At 41.0% G+C, this 18,095-nt stretch overlaps 2 protein-coding genes across 2 annotated transcripts in view; one reads left to right on the top strand and one right to left on the bottom strand.

Moving 5' to 3' along the window:
- The window catches only part of ZNF613 (zinc finger protein 613), a 54,803-nt gene that overhangs the window by 1,909 nt on the left and 34,799 nt on the right, over positions 1 to 18,095 (top strand). The gene's annotated exons all lie outside the window — the stretch shown is intronic.
- LOC103657315 (zinc finger protein 613-like) lies at positions 1,953 to 17,564 on the bottom strand. The gene is given in 5 exon segments (XM_008684757.2): positions 1,953 to 5,741; positions 5,743 to 6,101; positions 12,291 to 12,392; positions 12,670 to 12,796; positions 16,331 to 17,564. Coding segments are annotated over 5 exon segments (1,857 nt in total). The 5' UTR covers positions 16,346 to 17,564; the 3' UTR covers positions 1,953 to 4,487.

The following is an 18,095-nucleotide window of genomic DNA, read 5'->3' as shown; positions in this document are numbered from 1 at the left end:
CAATGGTGAATTACACTGCTTAGAAAATTAGACGAAATTTAACTTACTTTGCATTCTTTGGTTAAACCCAGTGTAGTCATGAAGTATTTATTTTTTATATATATTGCTTATATAAACAGAATCGTGGGAAACATTTGTGGGATTATGGTGGAAGGAACAAAAATTTGGATCAGGCAAATTTAACAATATGGGCTGACCATGAATTGCTTCTGGCTTTAATGTTTGAGCTCAGTTAGAATGGTTCTGCAGTTTGCTTGGTTGGTTGACTGAAACTGGACACAAAGGTGGCCTACACTAAAGTTTAAATGCCAGAAATTTCTTCATATTTTGTAAAGATTCCAAAAGTATGTGGAGTTAGGAATACTAATGTGTAATTATCATGTAAAGCCAGTTTACCCATCCACTAAAAATATATCCCAGGAGCATCCAGAAGATAATTTCTTCAATGAAGCTGATCTGGCTACAGAAAATTGAAGTATATAAGATTCTGGTACTATACATGAAAAGGTATAATAACTTGAAGATACACTGATAAGTGAATGATACATGCTATAAACTCTAAAGGAACCACTTAAATAACAAAGTTATGCCTAATAAGCCAACAATGGAGATAATCATAAAATATAGTTACTCCAGGGGTGCCTGGGTGGCTCAGTTGGTTGAGCATCTGACTCTTGATTTCAGCTCAAGTCATGATTTCAGGTCCTGGGATCAAGCCCTGCGTTGGGTTCCCCACTCAGTGGGGAATCTGTCTGTCTCCCTCTCCCTTGCCCCTCCCCCTGAAATAAATCTTTTAAAAAAATATATAGTTACTCCCAAAGAAGGTAGAAAATGACAAAAAGGGGAGCAAAACCAGATGGATAAATAACAAATTGCACATTGTTAATTTGAACCTAACCACATTAATTATGAATGATCAAAATACCCTAGTAAAAAGAGATTATCAATTAGACAAAAATTTAAGGTCCAACTACTCTACTTTTTAAAAATTTTATCTATTTATTTGACAGAGAGCACAAGCAGGGGAGTGGCAGGCAGAGGAAGAGGGAGAAGCAGGCTCCCCACTGAGCAAGGAGCCCAGTGTGGGGCTCAGTCCCAGGACCCCAGGATCATGACCTGAGCAGAAGGCAGATGCTTAACCGACTGAACCACCCCGGCGCCACTAGAAACTTACTTTAAATATTAGGTTAAAAGTAAACCGTGTTGAGGCACCTGGCTGGGTCCGTTGGGGTTGTGAGTTCAAGCCCCATGTTAGATGTAGATATTACTTAAATAAAAGCTTAAAAAAAAGTAAGCCATATTAAATAGAGATATGAAAGCTATAAAAAGAAAGGCCCAATTCAAATTTCTAAAGATAAAAATTACAACTTCTGAGATAAAACATACATTTGATGGGATTAATAGGAGATTAGACATTGTATAAGAAAAAATTAGTGAACTTAATGGGGCGCCTGGGTGGCTCAGTCGTTAAGCATCTGCCTTCGGCTCAGGGCATGATCCTGGTGTTCTGGGATCGAGTCCCACGTCAGGCTCCTCCACTGGAAACCTGCTTCTTCCTCTCCCACTCCCCCTGCTTGTGTTCCCTCTCTGGCTGGGTGTCTCTATCTCTGTCAAATAAATAAATAAAATCTTTAAAAAAAAAAAAGAAAAGAAAAAGAAAAAATTAGTGAACTTCAAAGACACAGCAATAGAAACTATCCAAAATGAAAAACAGGTTGGGGTGGGTGGAGAGTCTAAAACCTAGGAACAGTATTTTAACCTATTTGTGTATGCAAAAGGAAAGATCAGTGAATTTTATGACAAGCCAAAAGAAACTCAAGTACAAAAGCGTTTATTAAAAAGAGAAAAAGTGCTTAGAGAACCTGAACTCAAACAAAAGAGAAAAGCCTTGAGTTCTTGGTGGGGGTGGGGGGGATCGGGGGGGGGGAGGGTAAAAGGTATTGTGAAGAATGCCTAGTGGAAATTGTTAACTGCCCACCACTCTCTGATCAAGATAGTGAATAAACAATATTCTGGGAGGGTTTATAAAATATGAAGTAAAACATGTCTTATAAACCCAACACATTGTTATTAACATGTTAATCATTCCTCTATGTTTTTGATCTAATGGAATACAGCTCTAACTATACAGTTACAGTTTGCTCAGTCTAGCATATATGTCAGCTTTAGTCACTTCTGATTGGTTTCAACACTGGTCACATTTTCCTGACCTATAAGTTTTGGCTGGATGACAAACACTGTCAACTTTATTATGCGGCAGTGGGGAGAGCAGGAGAGATCAGGATATTTTTGCACCCCTATATTCTTAAAGCTTGTTTTGGGATACATTGAGGTTACTTGAAAACAGCCTGGACCTCTCTGGCCCTGTTTAATTACTGAGTTAGTTAATTTTTACCTGGCCCTGCTTTAAATCTTCATTTAGCAAGACCCGACTGCTTATTGAATGAGAGTCAGTCAATTAATATTTATCAAGTGCCTACTCTATATCACATATTCTTCTAGCCATCTTGTGTATAGGGGTTAACAGAAGTTCCCTACCCTCAAGAAGCTTAGTCTAACTTTTACAGTGTGTAACTTACATTCAAGACCTTATACTTGAGCATAAACCTATAAAGTTGATACTGTAATATGCTTTGTATCGAAATTGATACAGTAATGTTTATACATGACCCAAGGTCTTTATATTCCATATCAAAATCTTTAACAATTGAGATGTTCTCTCCAAGTGATTCTAGTGGTGTTTATGTCATTGATTTTAAAAAATCACCTGTCTAAATGCCATTAAAATACCTCATCTACTGACAGGCCTCTACTTTCTCTCTGAGATCTAATCTAATGCCCTTTTTCAGATTGCAGTTTTTCCAGCAGGGGACTTGGTCTGAACCTCTTCCTGTATTAGTTTTATGCCAGCCCCTACCATTACCCCTGACTACGTTCAACTAATTATACATATCAGGAGTGCCTAGGTGACTCAATTGAGCGTCCAACTTTTGATCTCGGGGTCCTGAGTTTAAGCCCCGTGCTGGGCTCCACAATGCACATGGAGCCTACTTTAAAAAAAAAATTACACATACTAGATTCTGAAAATACTTTCCAGGCTGGTTACGGGTCTCTAGTGTTTCAGTCCAGCACTAAATTCAGCCTGCTCTTCCAGCTTCTATGCCTATTTCAGGTCCAGTTCAAAGTCTCTCTGGCTTGATGCAGTACATCAGGCCAGGGTTGATTCTATGAAGATCTACTTTTCTCTTCCTTGTGTATGTAGGACTGAGTCCCTCTGAGCTGAGAGAAAATGGGACTAGATGCCAGGAAGAATGTCAGGGTGGTTCCATCATTGAGGCAAAAGGTAGGGTTAGATAGCGTACTACCTCCAAGGGAAGAGTGCAACTGGATAGTTATCTATGAGTTTAGAACTTCCAATTCCCAGCATTCTGAGAATAATAATTTTATTAATCCAGGAAGGAGGAGAACTAGGATGGAGGTAGTCATCTTAATCTGTATTCAAATTGCCTACCTTACTTTTTTATGTTTTCCAAAAAAATTACCAAGAGCTGTGTTGGAATGTATTTTGTTATTTATTTTATAAGTTTAAGTTACTAATTGTCCTTGGGCTTTTAGTCCATTTTGCAAACATGGTTTCTCTACCTTTTCAAGTTTAGAAAATTTTAAAAATCACTTTTACGACGACATTGTATAATGGTTGGTCTTACCTTTAAATTCAATTTATGTTCATTCAAAGACATTCAGTTATATTCATGAGTTTAATAGATTCATTTCATTTTTGAAGGACTTCAGTTGCCTGAAATAAAACTTAAATCTAAAGCCAAAGAAATGCAACAGTTAACCATCATATGATATTGGGTGGGAACTGAAGATAATTTTAGAAAAAGAATCCACAAATGGGAAAAGTGAATATAATGTGATAATGTTAACCATTGATGTAGGGCAGAGACTAACTCCTCTAAATTATGGAATCATTAACATGGTAACTGGGAATGTGGTTCAAGGTATCCTGTCTGAAAAAGCCCATCAGGTGTATCATGTGATGTACAGGTCAAGTTGGAAAAGGTACATAAAGCTCTCAAATATTTCTCACTTTCAGAAGCCTTCTTTGCTTCACAAGAACTTTAGTATTTTGTTAAAGGTATTTCACAATTAGTGGATTAACAGCGTTTTCTCTGTGATTTCATCTGCTAATGGATAAGGCAGAACATACCACTGAAAATCCTGCCACATTCACTGCCTTCTAACAGTTTCTCCCCAGTATGAACGGACACATATTGAGGGTAAGGACTTTTCCACCGTCATATTTCTACTCACTATAAGCTCACTGATGATCTGTGGTGATCACTGATGACAGACGGGGTCTGTTTTCCAAAAAACAGCTTTCCTAGCCTCTGCATTCATAGGCTTTCTGTTTATATATAACCATATAATCAGCTAGACATTATTGCTCAAGGCTTTTCCAAATTGAATGTACCAGTTTTTTCCTATGTGTTTTTTGTGACATAAAATAAGATGTAATTGACCACTGAAGGCACGACCACATTTACTGCATTCATAAGGCTTCTTTCTCGTACAGACTCTCTGATATCTCCTGAGGGTGCACATCTGACAACTGATTGTCCCACTATGACTGCATTCCTATCTGTGAGGAACCCACTGATGTTTGATGAGGTCTGAGAGATCATAGAAGGCATCTGCACAGTCACCGTATTAACAGGGCTTTTCTCCTGAGTGAATTCACTGGTATTTAATAAGCTGTGACCCTCTGTGGAAGAATATTCAACCTTCACTGAATTTACATGTTTCTCTCTTGTGTGTATTCTCTTATGTTTAACAAGGCATGACATGTGGGAGAAAGCTTTCCCACACTCATTGCATGCATAGGGTCTCTCTCCTGTATGAGTTCTTTGATGGACAGTGAGCATTGTCTTTGTAGTGAAGGCTTTCCCACAGTCACTGCATTTATAGGGTTTCTCTCCTGTGTGAATTCTCTGATGTTTAATGAGTCCTGATTGCTGTGAACAAGATTTTCCACATTCAGTACATACAAAGGGAGTCTTTCCTGTATGAAATCGCTGATGTGCTATGAGGCATGCCTTCTGGCTGAAGGCCTTACCACATTCAGTGCACCTATAGGGTTTCTCTCCAGTGTGAGTTCGCTGATGTATAAGGAGATTGCCTTTCTGAATGAAACCTTTTCCACATTCACTGCATATGTAAGATTTCTCTCCTGTATGGGTTTTCTGATGTAGAATGAGTTGTGATTTTCTGGAGAAACCTTTTCCACATTCATTGCATTGATGGGGCCTTTCTCCTCTTTCATTTCTCTGATGTATAATCAGCTCTGCCTTCCTGCAGAAGGCTTTGCCACATTCAGGACATTCATAAGGTTTCTCTCCTGTATGAGTTCTCTGGTGTTCTGTTAGCTTGAACTTTCTGGAGAATGCCTTCCCACATACACTGCATCCATGTGGTTTATTTCCTTTATGAGTCTTCTGATGTTCAGTAAGCTGAAATGTCCTGAGGAAGGTTTTCCCACACTCACAGCACTCATAGGGTTTCTCTCCTTTGTGAGTTTGCTGATGTTCAGTGAGCTTGAACTTCTTGGAAAAGGTTCTCCCACATACACTACATCCATGGGGTTTCTTTCCCATATGAATTGTCTTATGTTCTGTGAGCCAAGACTTCTTGAGGAAGGCTTTCCCACATTCAGTACATTCATGGGCTTTCTCTGTTTTTGTGTGTTTGATGATGTTTAATGAATTGTGACTTAGAGCTGATGGGTCTTCTACTTTCATGAAATTTAATTTCAGTATGAGTTTGCTTATGATTAGCACAGGGAAAGGATCTCCCATCTCCACTATACTCAGCAGGCTCTTTTATGTCATAGCTTCTACTTTGGTTGATTAAATCTAAGAGTGGCTTCAAAGTTTTTCCGTGTAAATGAAACCGACCGTGATTTGGCCTGAAAGGAAAATGACTTTTGCTCTGATGAACAATATTTCCACATGTGTTCAGTTCATAACACTGTTCTTTTCTCTTTGGCACTTTTGGGTTTTGTAAGTGCTGAGGCAGATGATAATCAACTTTCTGAATTTCTAGGAAAGAAGAGAATCCTTCTGTGACCATCATATGGAATAAAACTGCTCCAAAAATACTGTTTGGGGGGGCTCCTGGGTCACAGTTGGTTAAGCGTACAACTCTTGGTTTCAGCTCAGGTAGTAATCTCAGGGCTGTGAGATCAGGCCCCAGGTCAGGCTCCACACTGAGCATGGAGTTTGCTTAAGACCCCCTCTCCCTGGGGTGCCTGGGTGGCTCAGTTAGTTAAGCATCCAACTCTTGATCTCGGCTCAGGTCTAAGGGTTGTGAGATCTAAGGGTTGTGAGATCAAGTCCCTCATCGGGCTCTGTGCTCAGCGGGAAGTCAGCTTCTCTCTCCCTCTCCTCCCTCCCCCTGCATGCATGCTCTCTTGCTCTCTTGTGTGCTCTCTAAAATAAATCAATACATCTTAAAAAAAATATATTGTGGGATGGCTGGCTCTTTAGTGGGAAACCTATGATATCAACCAAAAAGAAATTCCAAGTATATCCTTATATATATTCCTTATCTCTTTAAAAAACACACACACACACACACAAAACACTTTTAGGGGTGCTTGGGTGGCTCAGTTGGTTAAGCATCCAACTCTTGATTTGGCTCAGGTCATGATCTCAGAGTTGTGAGACTGAGCTCCACGTCAGAATCTGCTCTGGACATGGAGCCTGCTTAAGATTTTCTCTCTCCCTACGCCCCTCCCCTCTCTCTCCCTCTCTAAATAAATAAAGCTTAAAAAAAACTTTTAGAATTGTAGTTAAATACACATAAGATAATATTTAGCATTTTAACTATTTTTAAGTGTACAGTTCTGTGTCATTAAGTACATTCACATTGTGGTGCAGCCATCACCACTATTCATCTCTAAAACATTTTCATCTTCCCCAACTGAAAAACACTGTACTTGTTAAACACTAACTTCTCATCTGTTGGAAATGTTTAAAAATTGGTACTCATTAAACACTAATTCCTTATCTGTTAGAAATGTTTAAAAACACAATAATATAAAACACAAACAAATCAAAAGATGACAGCTATCAGTGTAAAACAGGGTAAATTCACAGTGAATCAAGATTTGTCTGCTTTATGGCACCTAGGTGGCTCAGTCGGATAAACAACTGCCTTTGGCTCAGGTCATGATCCCAGAGTCCTGGGATCGAGCCCTACATCGGGCTCCTTGCTCAGTGGGGAGCCTGCTTCTCCCCTGCCTGCCAGTCCCCCTACTTGTGCTTGCTCTCTACCTCTCTCTGTCAAACAAACAAACAAACAAATAAAATTGTCTGCTTTATACGTAGGACCCTGGAGACAGTAAAATACAAGGAAGTCACTAGCAGCATCAGATCACAGAGGCTGGAGAGACACCTGATTCAAAATGGTGACAGATGGCTATTCACTCATTCCATACATTCTTCTTAAGTGGCTAGTACCATATACCAGGCATAGTCCTAGTGTTAGGAAACACAAAAATATTCTTTATTTTCACTGAAGTCAGATTGTAGGGGTGGAAAGAGAAACAATAAACACGCAAGAAAAAGAATAAAGTAGGCAGTTGCAAATGTAACCCTGGTTTGAGGAAGCATAGGAAATGAAAATTCGAAGAAATCTGGATGTTTTGAAGGGTGGTGGTAGAAAAACATTTCTGTGTTTCCCACTAATTTCAGTCTCCTTTACTGTGTGTTAGGACTGCAGTTCATCAGCTAGGGTCACAATAGCACTCTTTGCATAAAGACATAGCCACAGAATACCCATATTCTAATAAAACCAGACTTTCCGAGGATTATATTGAAAATCCCTTCAATAAAAACCTGGCATTTAAGAAATGCTTGACAGAGAGATGGAAAAGTGTGGTCTCTCCCCAGCCTAGCTATAGTCGTTTGATAAAGAAATAAATGGATGACTAAGCTGCATTTTCTTGCACAAGGAGGAATGAAAAACAGGCCCTTGACTCAAGAGTGGAACTCAAGTATCTCCACATCATACAGATACAGTATCTTTAGGAGTGGCTGGTGTGACTGGCGCACAAAGTATAATGGGAATTCAGAGAAGAAAGATACTACTATATTTTTGTGTAGCATAAACCACTCATGGAAAGGATTCAAAGTGAAAGAATACCTATTGTTTGAGTGGGAAGAACAAACAAAAAATGACATCCTTATCCCTGAGTTCTTATCTTGATGCTTCAGCAACTCTCAAGACAATGTTTATGGCTTTGTCTTTCACGAAACACTTGCTTATCACGTGCTTTCTCCCTGCCATGTTTGTTACACACTCATGTGTTGGTCCCTAATTGTCCAAGACTCTTGTTTTCTTTATCTGGATCTAGTCCCGAGAAGATCTCATCTGGTCCAGATTTCTATCTCCACACCTAACCTCTCCCTGAACTTTCCAGGTACATCAAACTGTAGCAGAGAGCTCTGCTTGGATGCTAACAAGCACATCTAACTTAGAATCTCCATTATACAACTCCTGATTTCCCAGCCCAAATCTCCTCCACGTATCTTCCCTGTCACAGCGTATGACAACTCCACTCAGGCCAAAAATTCTTAGCATCATCATTCATCGTTTTTTTTCCTATTCCATGTTATGGGCTGAATTTTGTTCCCCAAGGAGATATATTCAATTGCTAACCCCCTGGTACCTGCGAATGTGACCTTTTTTGGAAATAGTCTTTGCAGATATAATCAAGTTAAGATGAGGTCATACTGGATTAGGCTGGGCCAATGACTGGTATCTTTATAAGGAAAGGGAGATTTGGACACAGACAAAGAAATATGCACAGAAATGACCATGTGATGACAGATAAAAAGATTGGAAAGATGTTTCTACAAGTCAAGAAAGGCCAAGAATTTCCAACAACCACCAGAAACTAGAAAGAAGCAAGAAAAGGTTCCTGTCTCTACTCTGGAGGAAACATGACCTTGATTTCTGACTTTTAGCATCTAGAACTATTAAAGAATAAATTTCTGTTGTTTTAAGCCACCCAGTTTGTAATATTTATTATGCAGCCATAAGAAACTAACATACCTGATATCTACTTTGATGGCAAATTCAATCAGCCTTCGTACACACACACACACACCCACACCCACCCACACACACATATATATATATATCTCCAGAATCTTCCAGTACACCTCAAGCCTAGTGAAGTCACCAATAACTAGGTCTCCTATCTGGCTTTTTGTTTCAACTCCTGCCCTATACCAGCATAGGATTGACCATACCCATAGTGAAAGTGACACTTCTAAAATATAAATTATATTATCACTGTGTTAAACTTTAAACTTCCAAATGTTTCCTTACTTCACCGGAGTAAAATCAAGTCCTTGAAATGGACTATAAGGCCCTATGTGACCAACCAACCTATCACTACTACTCCATTAACTTCATCTCCAATAATTTTCCCTTTTGCGCACTCTGCTCTATCCACACAGGTTTCCTTGATGTTCTTCAAACACACTCTTGCCTCTAGCTCTGCACTTCCCATTCTCTTCATTTTTCATCCAGGAAACCTACTCATGTCACTCATCCTCTGCTCACAGGCATCTTCTATTATACAGGCATTCCTATTCGTAAAAGGGCAGGCCCCAACCCCATCACCCACTGTTCCACTATGCCAATGGATTGGTGTTCACAGCCCTTTTCACCACTAGACACAGTTTCTATGTATTTTTGCCATATTTTAAATTCTGATAAAATACACGTAACACAAAATTTATCATCTTAACCACTCTGAAGTTACGGTTCAGTGGTATTAAAGATATTCAAATGTTATGCAACCATCATCACTATCTATCTCCATTATTCTTTTCATCTTATAAAACTGAAACTGCATGTTTGTTTTTGTTATATTTATGCCTCCTCCTTTTTGAGTGTAGAGACTTAGGTCTTTGAAAGAAGTGAAATTTGTGTCATGGATGGTAATATGGTCAACTGGGACTTAATGTCATCATTCTATGGGGAGAAAAAGGAAAGCTTTAGGGAAAAGAATCCATCAATGAATCTAACTCAAACTAAGAAAGATTAAAATTAACAAACATACAAAGGAATTACAGTAAAGCGGACATGAGGCTTTAGGCTAGGAACTGAGAATGAGAAATTATATAAAGATCTTTCCTAATTAAAGAAGAGGAATAGCAGACACCTTAAATACCCCAGAGAGCAGACAAGCCTCAAGGTAATCCCAGCATGGCCAGGATTTAAGATGTATAAAAATAGAAGAGAATCTCAATATTTTTTTATTATTTATTTTTTATTTTTTTAAGATTTTTATTTATTTTATTTGAAAGAGAGAGAGACAGGCAGCGAGAGACGGAACACAAGCAGGGGGAGTGGGAGAGGAAGAAGCAGGCTCCCAGCGGAAGAGCCTGACATGGGGCTCGATCCCAGGACTCTGGGATCACGCCCTGAGCCAAAGGCAGACACTTAATGATTGAGCCACCCAGGTGCCCCAATTTTTTTTTTTTTAAGATTTTATTTATTTGACAGAGACACAGCCAGCAAGAAAGGGAACACAAGCAGGGGGACTGGGAGAGAAGCAGGCTCCCAGCAGAGCAGGGAGCTCGATGCAGGGCTCAATCCCAGGACCCTGGGATCACGGCCTGGGCTGAAGGCAGATGCTTAACGACTAAGCCACCCAGGTGCCCCGAGAATCTCAATTTTTAAAAAGATGATGGGGCATCTGGGTGGTGCAGTTGCCTGGGCATCCAGCTCTTGGCTTTGGCTCAGGTCTGATCTTGGGGTTGTGAGATCAAGCCCTGTGTTGGGCTCTGCGCTCAGTGCAGAGTCTGCTTGGGTTTCTCTCTCTCCCCTCTGTCCCTCCCCTGGCTCACTTGAGCTCGTTCTCTCTCTGGAATAAATAAATCTTAAAAAAGAAAATGATGAAACTGGAAACTAATATGTCAGTTATACCTCAACAAAAACCCAGGAAATATTTTTTTAAAACTTTAATAAAGAAGATAGGAAGGGAATTTCTTACAGGAAGACCATTCTCCTTTGTAAGTGTGAACTCTGAGGGAGCTGCCATGGAAACAGGCTGGCTACAGTTGACCCTTGAACAACACAGGGGTTGGGATGTCAACCCGCTGGGCAGTCAAAAATGTAACTTTGACTCCCCCAAAACATAAATAGTAATAGCCTGTTGACCAGAAGCCTTACCAATACGAAACAGTCAGCACATATTTTGTATGTTATACATAATATATACAGTATTTTTACAATAAAATAAGCAGAGGAAACAAAATGTTATTAAGAAAATCATAAAGAAGAGGGGCGCCTGTGTGGCTCAGTCAGTTAAGCTTAAGCGTCTGCCTTCAGCTCAGATCATGATCCTGGGATCGAGCCCCGCATCAGACTTTCTGCTCAGCAGGGAGTCTGCTTCTCCCTCCACACCTCCCCCTGGCTCGTGCTTGTGCTCTCTCTCTGAAATAAATAAAATCTTAAAAATTATATATAAAAAAAGAAAATCATAAAAAGATAGTTATTTATAGTAGTGTATGGAAAAAAATCCATGCAGTTCAAACTCATGTTCAAGGGTCAACTGTATATAGATTAGACAATGTTAAAGGAGATCTCAACTTGGAAATCTCCACAGAGAACAAGAACTCAACATTTTGAATAAAATAAGATTTTAAGGCCTTTGAGATAGAGCAGAAAATAAAAGGAGAACCTTTAAAGAAGCTCAGAGTGGGGAAAGAGAAAAAGAAGCAGATTAAGTGTATATTAACAAACCAGGTTACCATGGGGGCAAGGCATCCTAGATGGGGCTGGATGTTAGAGAGGGAAATAAGTATTTCCCAATGGGGCAGGAAGTTGTATTAGTCAGAAGACAACAATGAATTCAAAGTTTTCTCTTAGCAGAGAGACACAGAAAGAGGAATTTCATAGCAAGAGAGGTGAAAGGAACTCTGACAAGTGAAGAAGAATGGGAAGATGTGGAAATCTAAGCAAGAATAATCCTAGGGGTTTAAGAAGAAATAAGGAGGGATTAGTTCCAAAAAGAGACAAAAGAGTGTATTTTCCTCTAAATTCCCACAAAGAAAAAGCTCTCATATGGGGAGAGGGATACATAATTCAATTTCTGTATCCTCAGACACCCTCACCATTATGATGCCTTCTCAAAATGACAAGAAAGTGACTTCCACAGCCTCCCCCGGACCCCCCAGCCCCTGCCTTGCTGGTTTTCTCTCACTTACGTGGATGGGTTTGACTTTGGACTTCATCTTCATCTTCTAAAATCCATGGTGGTTCTCCTTGTTCCAATTCAGAGAGTACATCTGGTTGGCTGGCTTGATACCCTGTTTATGGGAAATGACAGAAGACTTAGGCTCATTAGATTGCACTGGGCTCTGCAAGGATACGAGAATAGTATATGTTGGGGACTACACAATTTGCATGTTCACAAATCAAAGGCTTTTCTCTAAGATAAGCAGAGGCTATACCTTCTCTTCAGGGGCCAGGGAGGGAACAGAGAATCTACACTTCAGAGCAGCACAGATATGCCACAACTCAGAAGCTAAGAGAGGAAAGGCCACTGCCTGGGCACCGTCTGAGTGACAGGGGAGCTGTCCTCACCCACTGACACCAGGTTCCTATAGTTCTCCAACATCACATCCTGGTATAGCTCCTTCTGGGTGGGGGCCAGGAGCTGCCACTCCTCCCAGGTGAAGCCCACAGCCACATCCTCCAGTGTCAGCGATTCCTGTAACGACAGATCCTGTTTAATATGAGTACTTCCCTTTTATTGAAATGGAAGGTGTAAGATAATAGAAAATATATATACTGGCCTCTGCCCCTGGGTCCTGGCAGAGCTCCTAAAACTCCTATAATTTCCTAGGTGATAAGGGCCCTAGGATCATCTTCTGTTCTATATTTAACCCCAGTTTCTCACACAGGGCTCCTGAAACCCTTATATATTCCTAAGCGTTAAGAACAGTATGAGTGTCTTTGTTCTAATGGGGCAACTGGTTGGGCTCCTAGATAGTGCTGGTCACCAGAAAGACCAAGCCATGATTAGAAGCTTGGAACTTTCGAGGGCGCCTGCGTGGCTGTCAGTTTAGCGACCAACTCCTGGTTTTGGCTCAGGTCATGATCTTGTGGTCACGGGATCAAGCCCTGTATGGGGCTCCACAGTCTGCTTCAAATGCTCACTCCCTCACCTTCTGTTTCTTTCTCTGCTCGTGCTTGCTCGTTCTGTCTAAAATAAATTAAAAAAAAAAAAAAACTTGGAATTTTCAGACCTGCCCCCCCCCCCATTTTCTTGAGAAGGGAGAGGGGCTGGAAATAGATGTAATGATCAGTCATGCCTAGGTGAGGAAGCTTCCGTAAAACAGCAAAAGTATAGGGTTCGGAGAGCTTCTGGGTTGCTAAACATGTGGAGGTGCTGGGAGAGTGGTGCCTGGAGAGGGCATGGAAGCACCATGTTCCTTCCCACATACCTCACCCGACATATCTCTTCCACCTGATTGTTTATCTCTATCCTTTATCATCATATCCTTTTATAATAAACTGGTAAATGTGTTTCCCGAGTTCTGTGAACCACTCTAGCAAATTAACTGAACCTGAATTTGAACCCAAGGAAGGGTTGTGGAGAACTTCCAATTTGTAGTCAAGTCAGACAGAAGTTGTTAGTAACCTGGGGAGCTACTGTTTCCAGTTCACATCTGAGTGGGGAAGAGTCTTGTGGGAGTGAGCCCTTAACCTGGGATCTGACACACTAATTCCAGGTAGATAGTGTCAGAATTGATTTGAATTGTAGACAACCCAGCTGGTGTCAGAAAATTGCTTGGGGGGAGTGGAAATCCCCACACATCTGGCATCAGAAGTGATATAAGTGTGGTCGTGATGTGAGAGTAAAGGGGACACAGAAGGGCGAGGTTTTCCCCACTCGAGAAATGTGAAGGAAGTTGTTCTGCTCATTTTCACATTGTAGGCTACCTCGGTATTCTTATTTTATTTCAGTTAATCACAAAAGTAGAAAGTCATTAAAATATTCCGTCATCCTTTCATTCAACAAATCACAGATTTCTGTAATATGCAGCCATTAAATCCTCTCGCTAGCCTGAGATCATTTGCAATATATGTGTTTTAGCACCTTTTTGTCAATCAAACTGTACTAAATGCTAGTGACATCAGAATGACATAGTATAATTTCACTCATGTAAAAATGTCTTAATCGAGGGGCGCCTGGGTGGCACAGTCATTAAGCGTCTGCCTTTGGCTCAGGGCGTGATCCTGGCATTCTGGGATCAAGCCCCACGTCAGGCTCCTCCGCTGGGAGCCTGCTTCTTCCTCTCCCACTCCCCCTGCTTGTGTTCCCTCTCTCAGCTGGCTGTCTCTCTCAGTCAAATAAATAAATAAAATCTTTAAAAAAAAAAAAGTCTTAATAGATGTATTTACCTACACAGATTCTTGTATATGTATGCACACACATGCATGCACATATAAACCCACCCATAGATATAGATGTCCACACAGGTAAATGCCCAGAACACAGGAGCACACAACCAAACATTTGTTTATGATGTGTCAGAGAATTAAGGGGGGGAAATGTATGGAGGGGAATTTTATCACTATGTGTACTAGATAATGACTCTTTTACATTGAAAATGTGTCCTGAGACTGGTTCTTTCTTTCTTTCTTTCTTTCTTTCTTTCTTTCTTTCTTTCTTTCTTTCTTTCTTTCTTTCTTTTTTTTAAGATTTTATTTATTTATTTGACAGAGAGAGAGGCAGAGAGAGGGAATACAAGCAGGGGGAGAGGGAGATGGAGAAGCAGGCTTCCCACTGAGCAAGGAGCCTGATGCGGGGCTCGATCCCAGAATGCTGGAACTGTGACCTGAGCTGAAGGCAGACGCTTAACGACTAAGCCACCCAGGTGCTCTGAGACTGGTTCTTTCTGACACCAAATATGTGGTGTCTTTTACAGTACCAATTTTCCAAGTCTCTCATTTTCTTTTTTTTTTTGTTTGTTTTTTTTTGTTTTGTTTTGTTTTAAAGATTTTATTTATTTATTCGACAGAGATAGAGACAGCCAGCGAGAGAGGGAACACAAGCAGGGGGAGTGGGAGAGGAAGAAGCAGGCTCACAGCAGAGGAGCCTGATGTGGGGCTAGATCCCATGACGCCGGGATCACGCCCTGAGCCGAAGGCAGACGCCCAACCGCTGTGCCACCCAGGCGCCCCCCAAGTCTCTCATTCTCCAACACTGGGTGTCCTATAATTCAATCCTATCTGACACTAATTACTCCTACCACTCACGAAATAAGAGGGATTTAGGAGCTCTGCCAGGAACGGAAACAAAGACCAAATATATACATACACACACACACACACACACACACACACACACACACACACATTTTATTATGCCACAGTGAGTCATTTGTGTAATTAAAATAAAGGCAGTAAAAAGGTGGGAGGTAACTACTAGATTTTGAACACAGAAGTAAAGGCTCTGTATTTTCTGAGATAAGCTGAAGTTCCAAAATAACCTTTGTGGATCTCAACAACCCAAGCCATTACCAGACAACAGAACTTGTAACTCCCTATGGCCAAATCTGTACTCAACCACCAGTTTAGCCACCTGTTTACAGAGGAATTCTGGAAACGTACAAACTTGCCATTTTACTGGCACCTTAGGTTCTACTCAAGGATAAATCCAGATGGCAGCAAGGGTGGGTATGCAAGTCACGAGGCTGTGGGCTCCTCAAAACCTGTCTACTGAATTCTACTTGATCGGGTCCCACCAGGGACTCAGAATAATCATGTGAGCAACAGCCATGCTGGTACATCGATTAGGAGAAGGCTGCTGAGGACACAGAGCTCACCATATCACCTCTGGAAAGAAACCATCAAAAACTGTTCCTAAGACTTAAGTGCCATGAAGTGGTGACCTCTCCTGAGGAACTGATCCGCTTTGTCCTGAGTCAGTGCCTATGATGTAACTTACTCTGATTTTCCGGTTGCAGTGGCTCTCAGAGGTAGGAGAAGCACTCTGATGGCTTATGTCACCAGCAGGATCCTGCAGAGCCATATGCTATATTCCAGCACTGGTCATGTAGGAACTCTAGGAACATGTTCCTGATCCCACTCTGTCCTGATTTTGAAGGTATAGTCTATTTCTCCCCAGAGCCCATTTTCCCCAATTTATGCTTTTTATTTAGTTGAACTGATTTTTTTCAGGCCTCCACAAATCCACGAAGGACTCAAATTATCAATAAAACAAACCAAAAGTCACCTGGGCTTTCATCATTTTCTTCTGTAAGAAATGCCAAGTAAGAGGGATGTTAGTCTCTTCTGATCTGCACTAATTTTCTGTTCAGAAATCTCAAGTCTTAGGACGAGGATGTCCCACAAATGCCAAATGCAACTCCAGAAGCCTCCTGCTCGTGCTTTACTGGATCTCTCTTACTCCTGGGAATCCAGGACCTGGGGATGAAGAACAAGTTCATTTTGGATGACACATTCGCTCTGGGCCCAGATGCTGACACTGCTGCTGTGCACCCACCTTAAGTCAAAGCCAGTAATTGTAACTGTCTCTTTACTTGGTGCCCCCAAAGGCTATATAACCCCGGGGAAATAAAACATAACAGTCTGAATGTGGGGGAAGTATGCCTTTCTTCTCTGAAGTAGAAGTAGCATGAGTGAGAAAGGGAAGGTGGAAAAGAAAGGTTAGTTTGTGGACATATTTTCCCTTAAAATCCACACCCATTTGTACTGGGTTGAATGGTGACCCCCCCCCAAAAAAAAGATATGAACCTATGAATGTGACTTCATGTGGAAAATTACATCTTTGCAGGTATAATTAAGGATCTTGAGATAAGAAAATCCAGAAGTATCCAGATGGGCCCTAAATCCAAGTCCCCTTGTACCAGACACAGAGGGAAGATGAGACCATCTGAAGACAGAGGCAGAGAGTAGAGACATGTTGCCACAAACCAAGGAACACCTGGAGAATCTGTTAGAAGAGGAGAAGGAAGTGAATGGATGTTAGGCAGATGCGTTGCGAATACCCAAGACCACCCCCAGGTTCAGTGATTAAGTAGGACTCACGGGCCTCAGCATATAATTTATTACCACAAAAACATACAAAGCAAAATCAGCAGAGAGAAAAGGTCCATATGGCAAAATCTGGAGGAAATTAGGTGCCAGCTCCCAAGAGTCCTGTCTCCATGAAGTCACACAGGATATACTTATTTCCGCTAGCAACAGGTTGTGATAACACACGTGAAATGTGTTAGCTTATTAGAGACAAGTGCCCATGGCTTTTTACTGGGGGTTCATATAGGCCCCCACTGCCTAACACATACCAAAATCCCAGAATCCCAGAGGAGACCAGGTGTTTAGGATAAACTATATATATATTTAAAGATTTTATTTATTTGACAGCCCACAGGCGAGGGGAGCAGGAGAGGGAGAAGCAGCTCCCCGCTGAGCAGGGAGCCTGATGCGGGGCTCCATCCCAGGACCCTGAATCATGCCCTGAGCTGGAGGCAGATGCTTAACTGACTGAGCCACCCAGGCACCCCAACCATACTGTTTGAAAGGACAGTTATGCACAGTGAGCCATTCAATAGAGAATGATGAGAACCCTCCCTAAATCGAAGTTCCCAGATGTCAGGCAAGGGGCAATCTTGTAAGCAGGACTTTCTAAGAGCTTGTTGCCTCTTCTGCAACAGCAAGTAACCAACAGTGTCTGCTACAATATATTTGTAGGTTAGAAAAGTCCTATGATCACCAAAATTTACGCTGAGGAAAACATGACATAAAATTCCAACAGCTATTTCAAATTTGAGCCCTTGGTGGGTTAGGAATTTATTACTTCCACAACAAAACACTACCTATAATTTTTTTTAATACGTACATATACTACCATTCTCATCTGTTTCTAAAACACACACAGAAAAAGAGGATGTATTGTTCGTGAATACATTCACATCTAGGAAAAGCATGAAGATATGTATGATATAAAACAAGATAGCAGTTATTATGGGGAGGAAAGA

The sequence above is a fragment of the Ursus maritimus genome, unplaced genomic scaffold (assembly GCF_017311325.1).
Source record: "Ursus maritimus isolate PB19 unplaced genomic scaffold, ASM1731132v1 scaffold_19, whole genome shotgun sequence".
In the NCBI taxonomy this organism is placed as follows: domain Eukaryota; kingdom Metazoa; phylum Chordata; class Mammalia; order Carnivora; family Ursidae; genus Ursus; species Ursus maritimus.
Note: the sequence above shows the minus strand (reverse complement) of the source record. Positions and strands in the feature narration are given on the sequence as shown.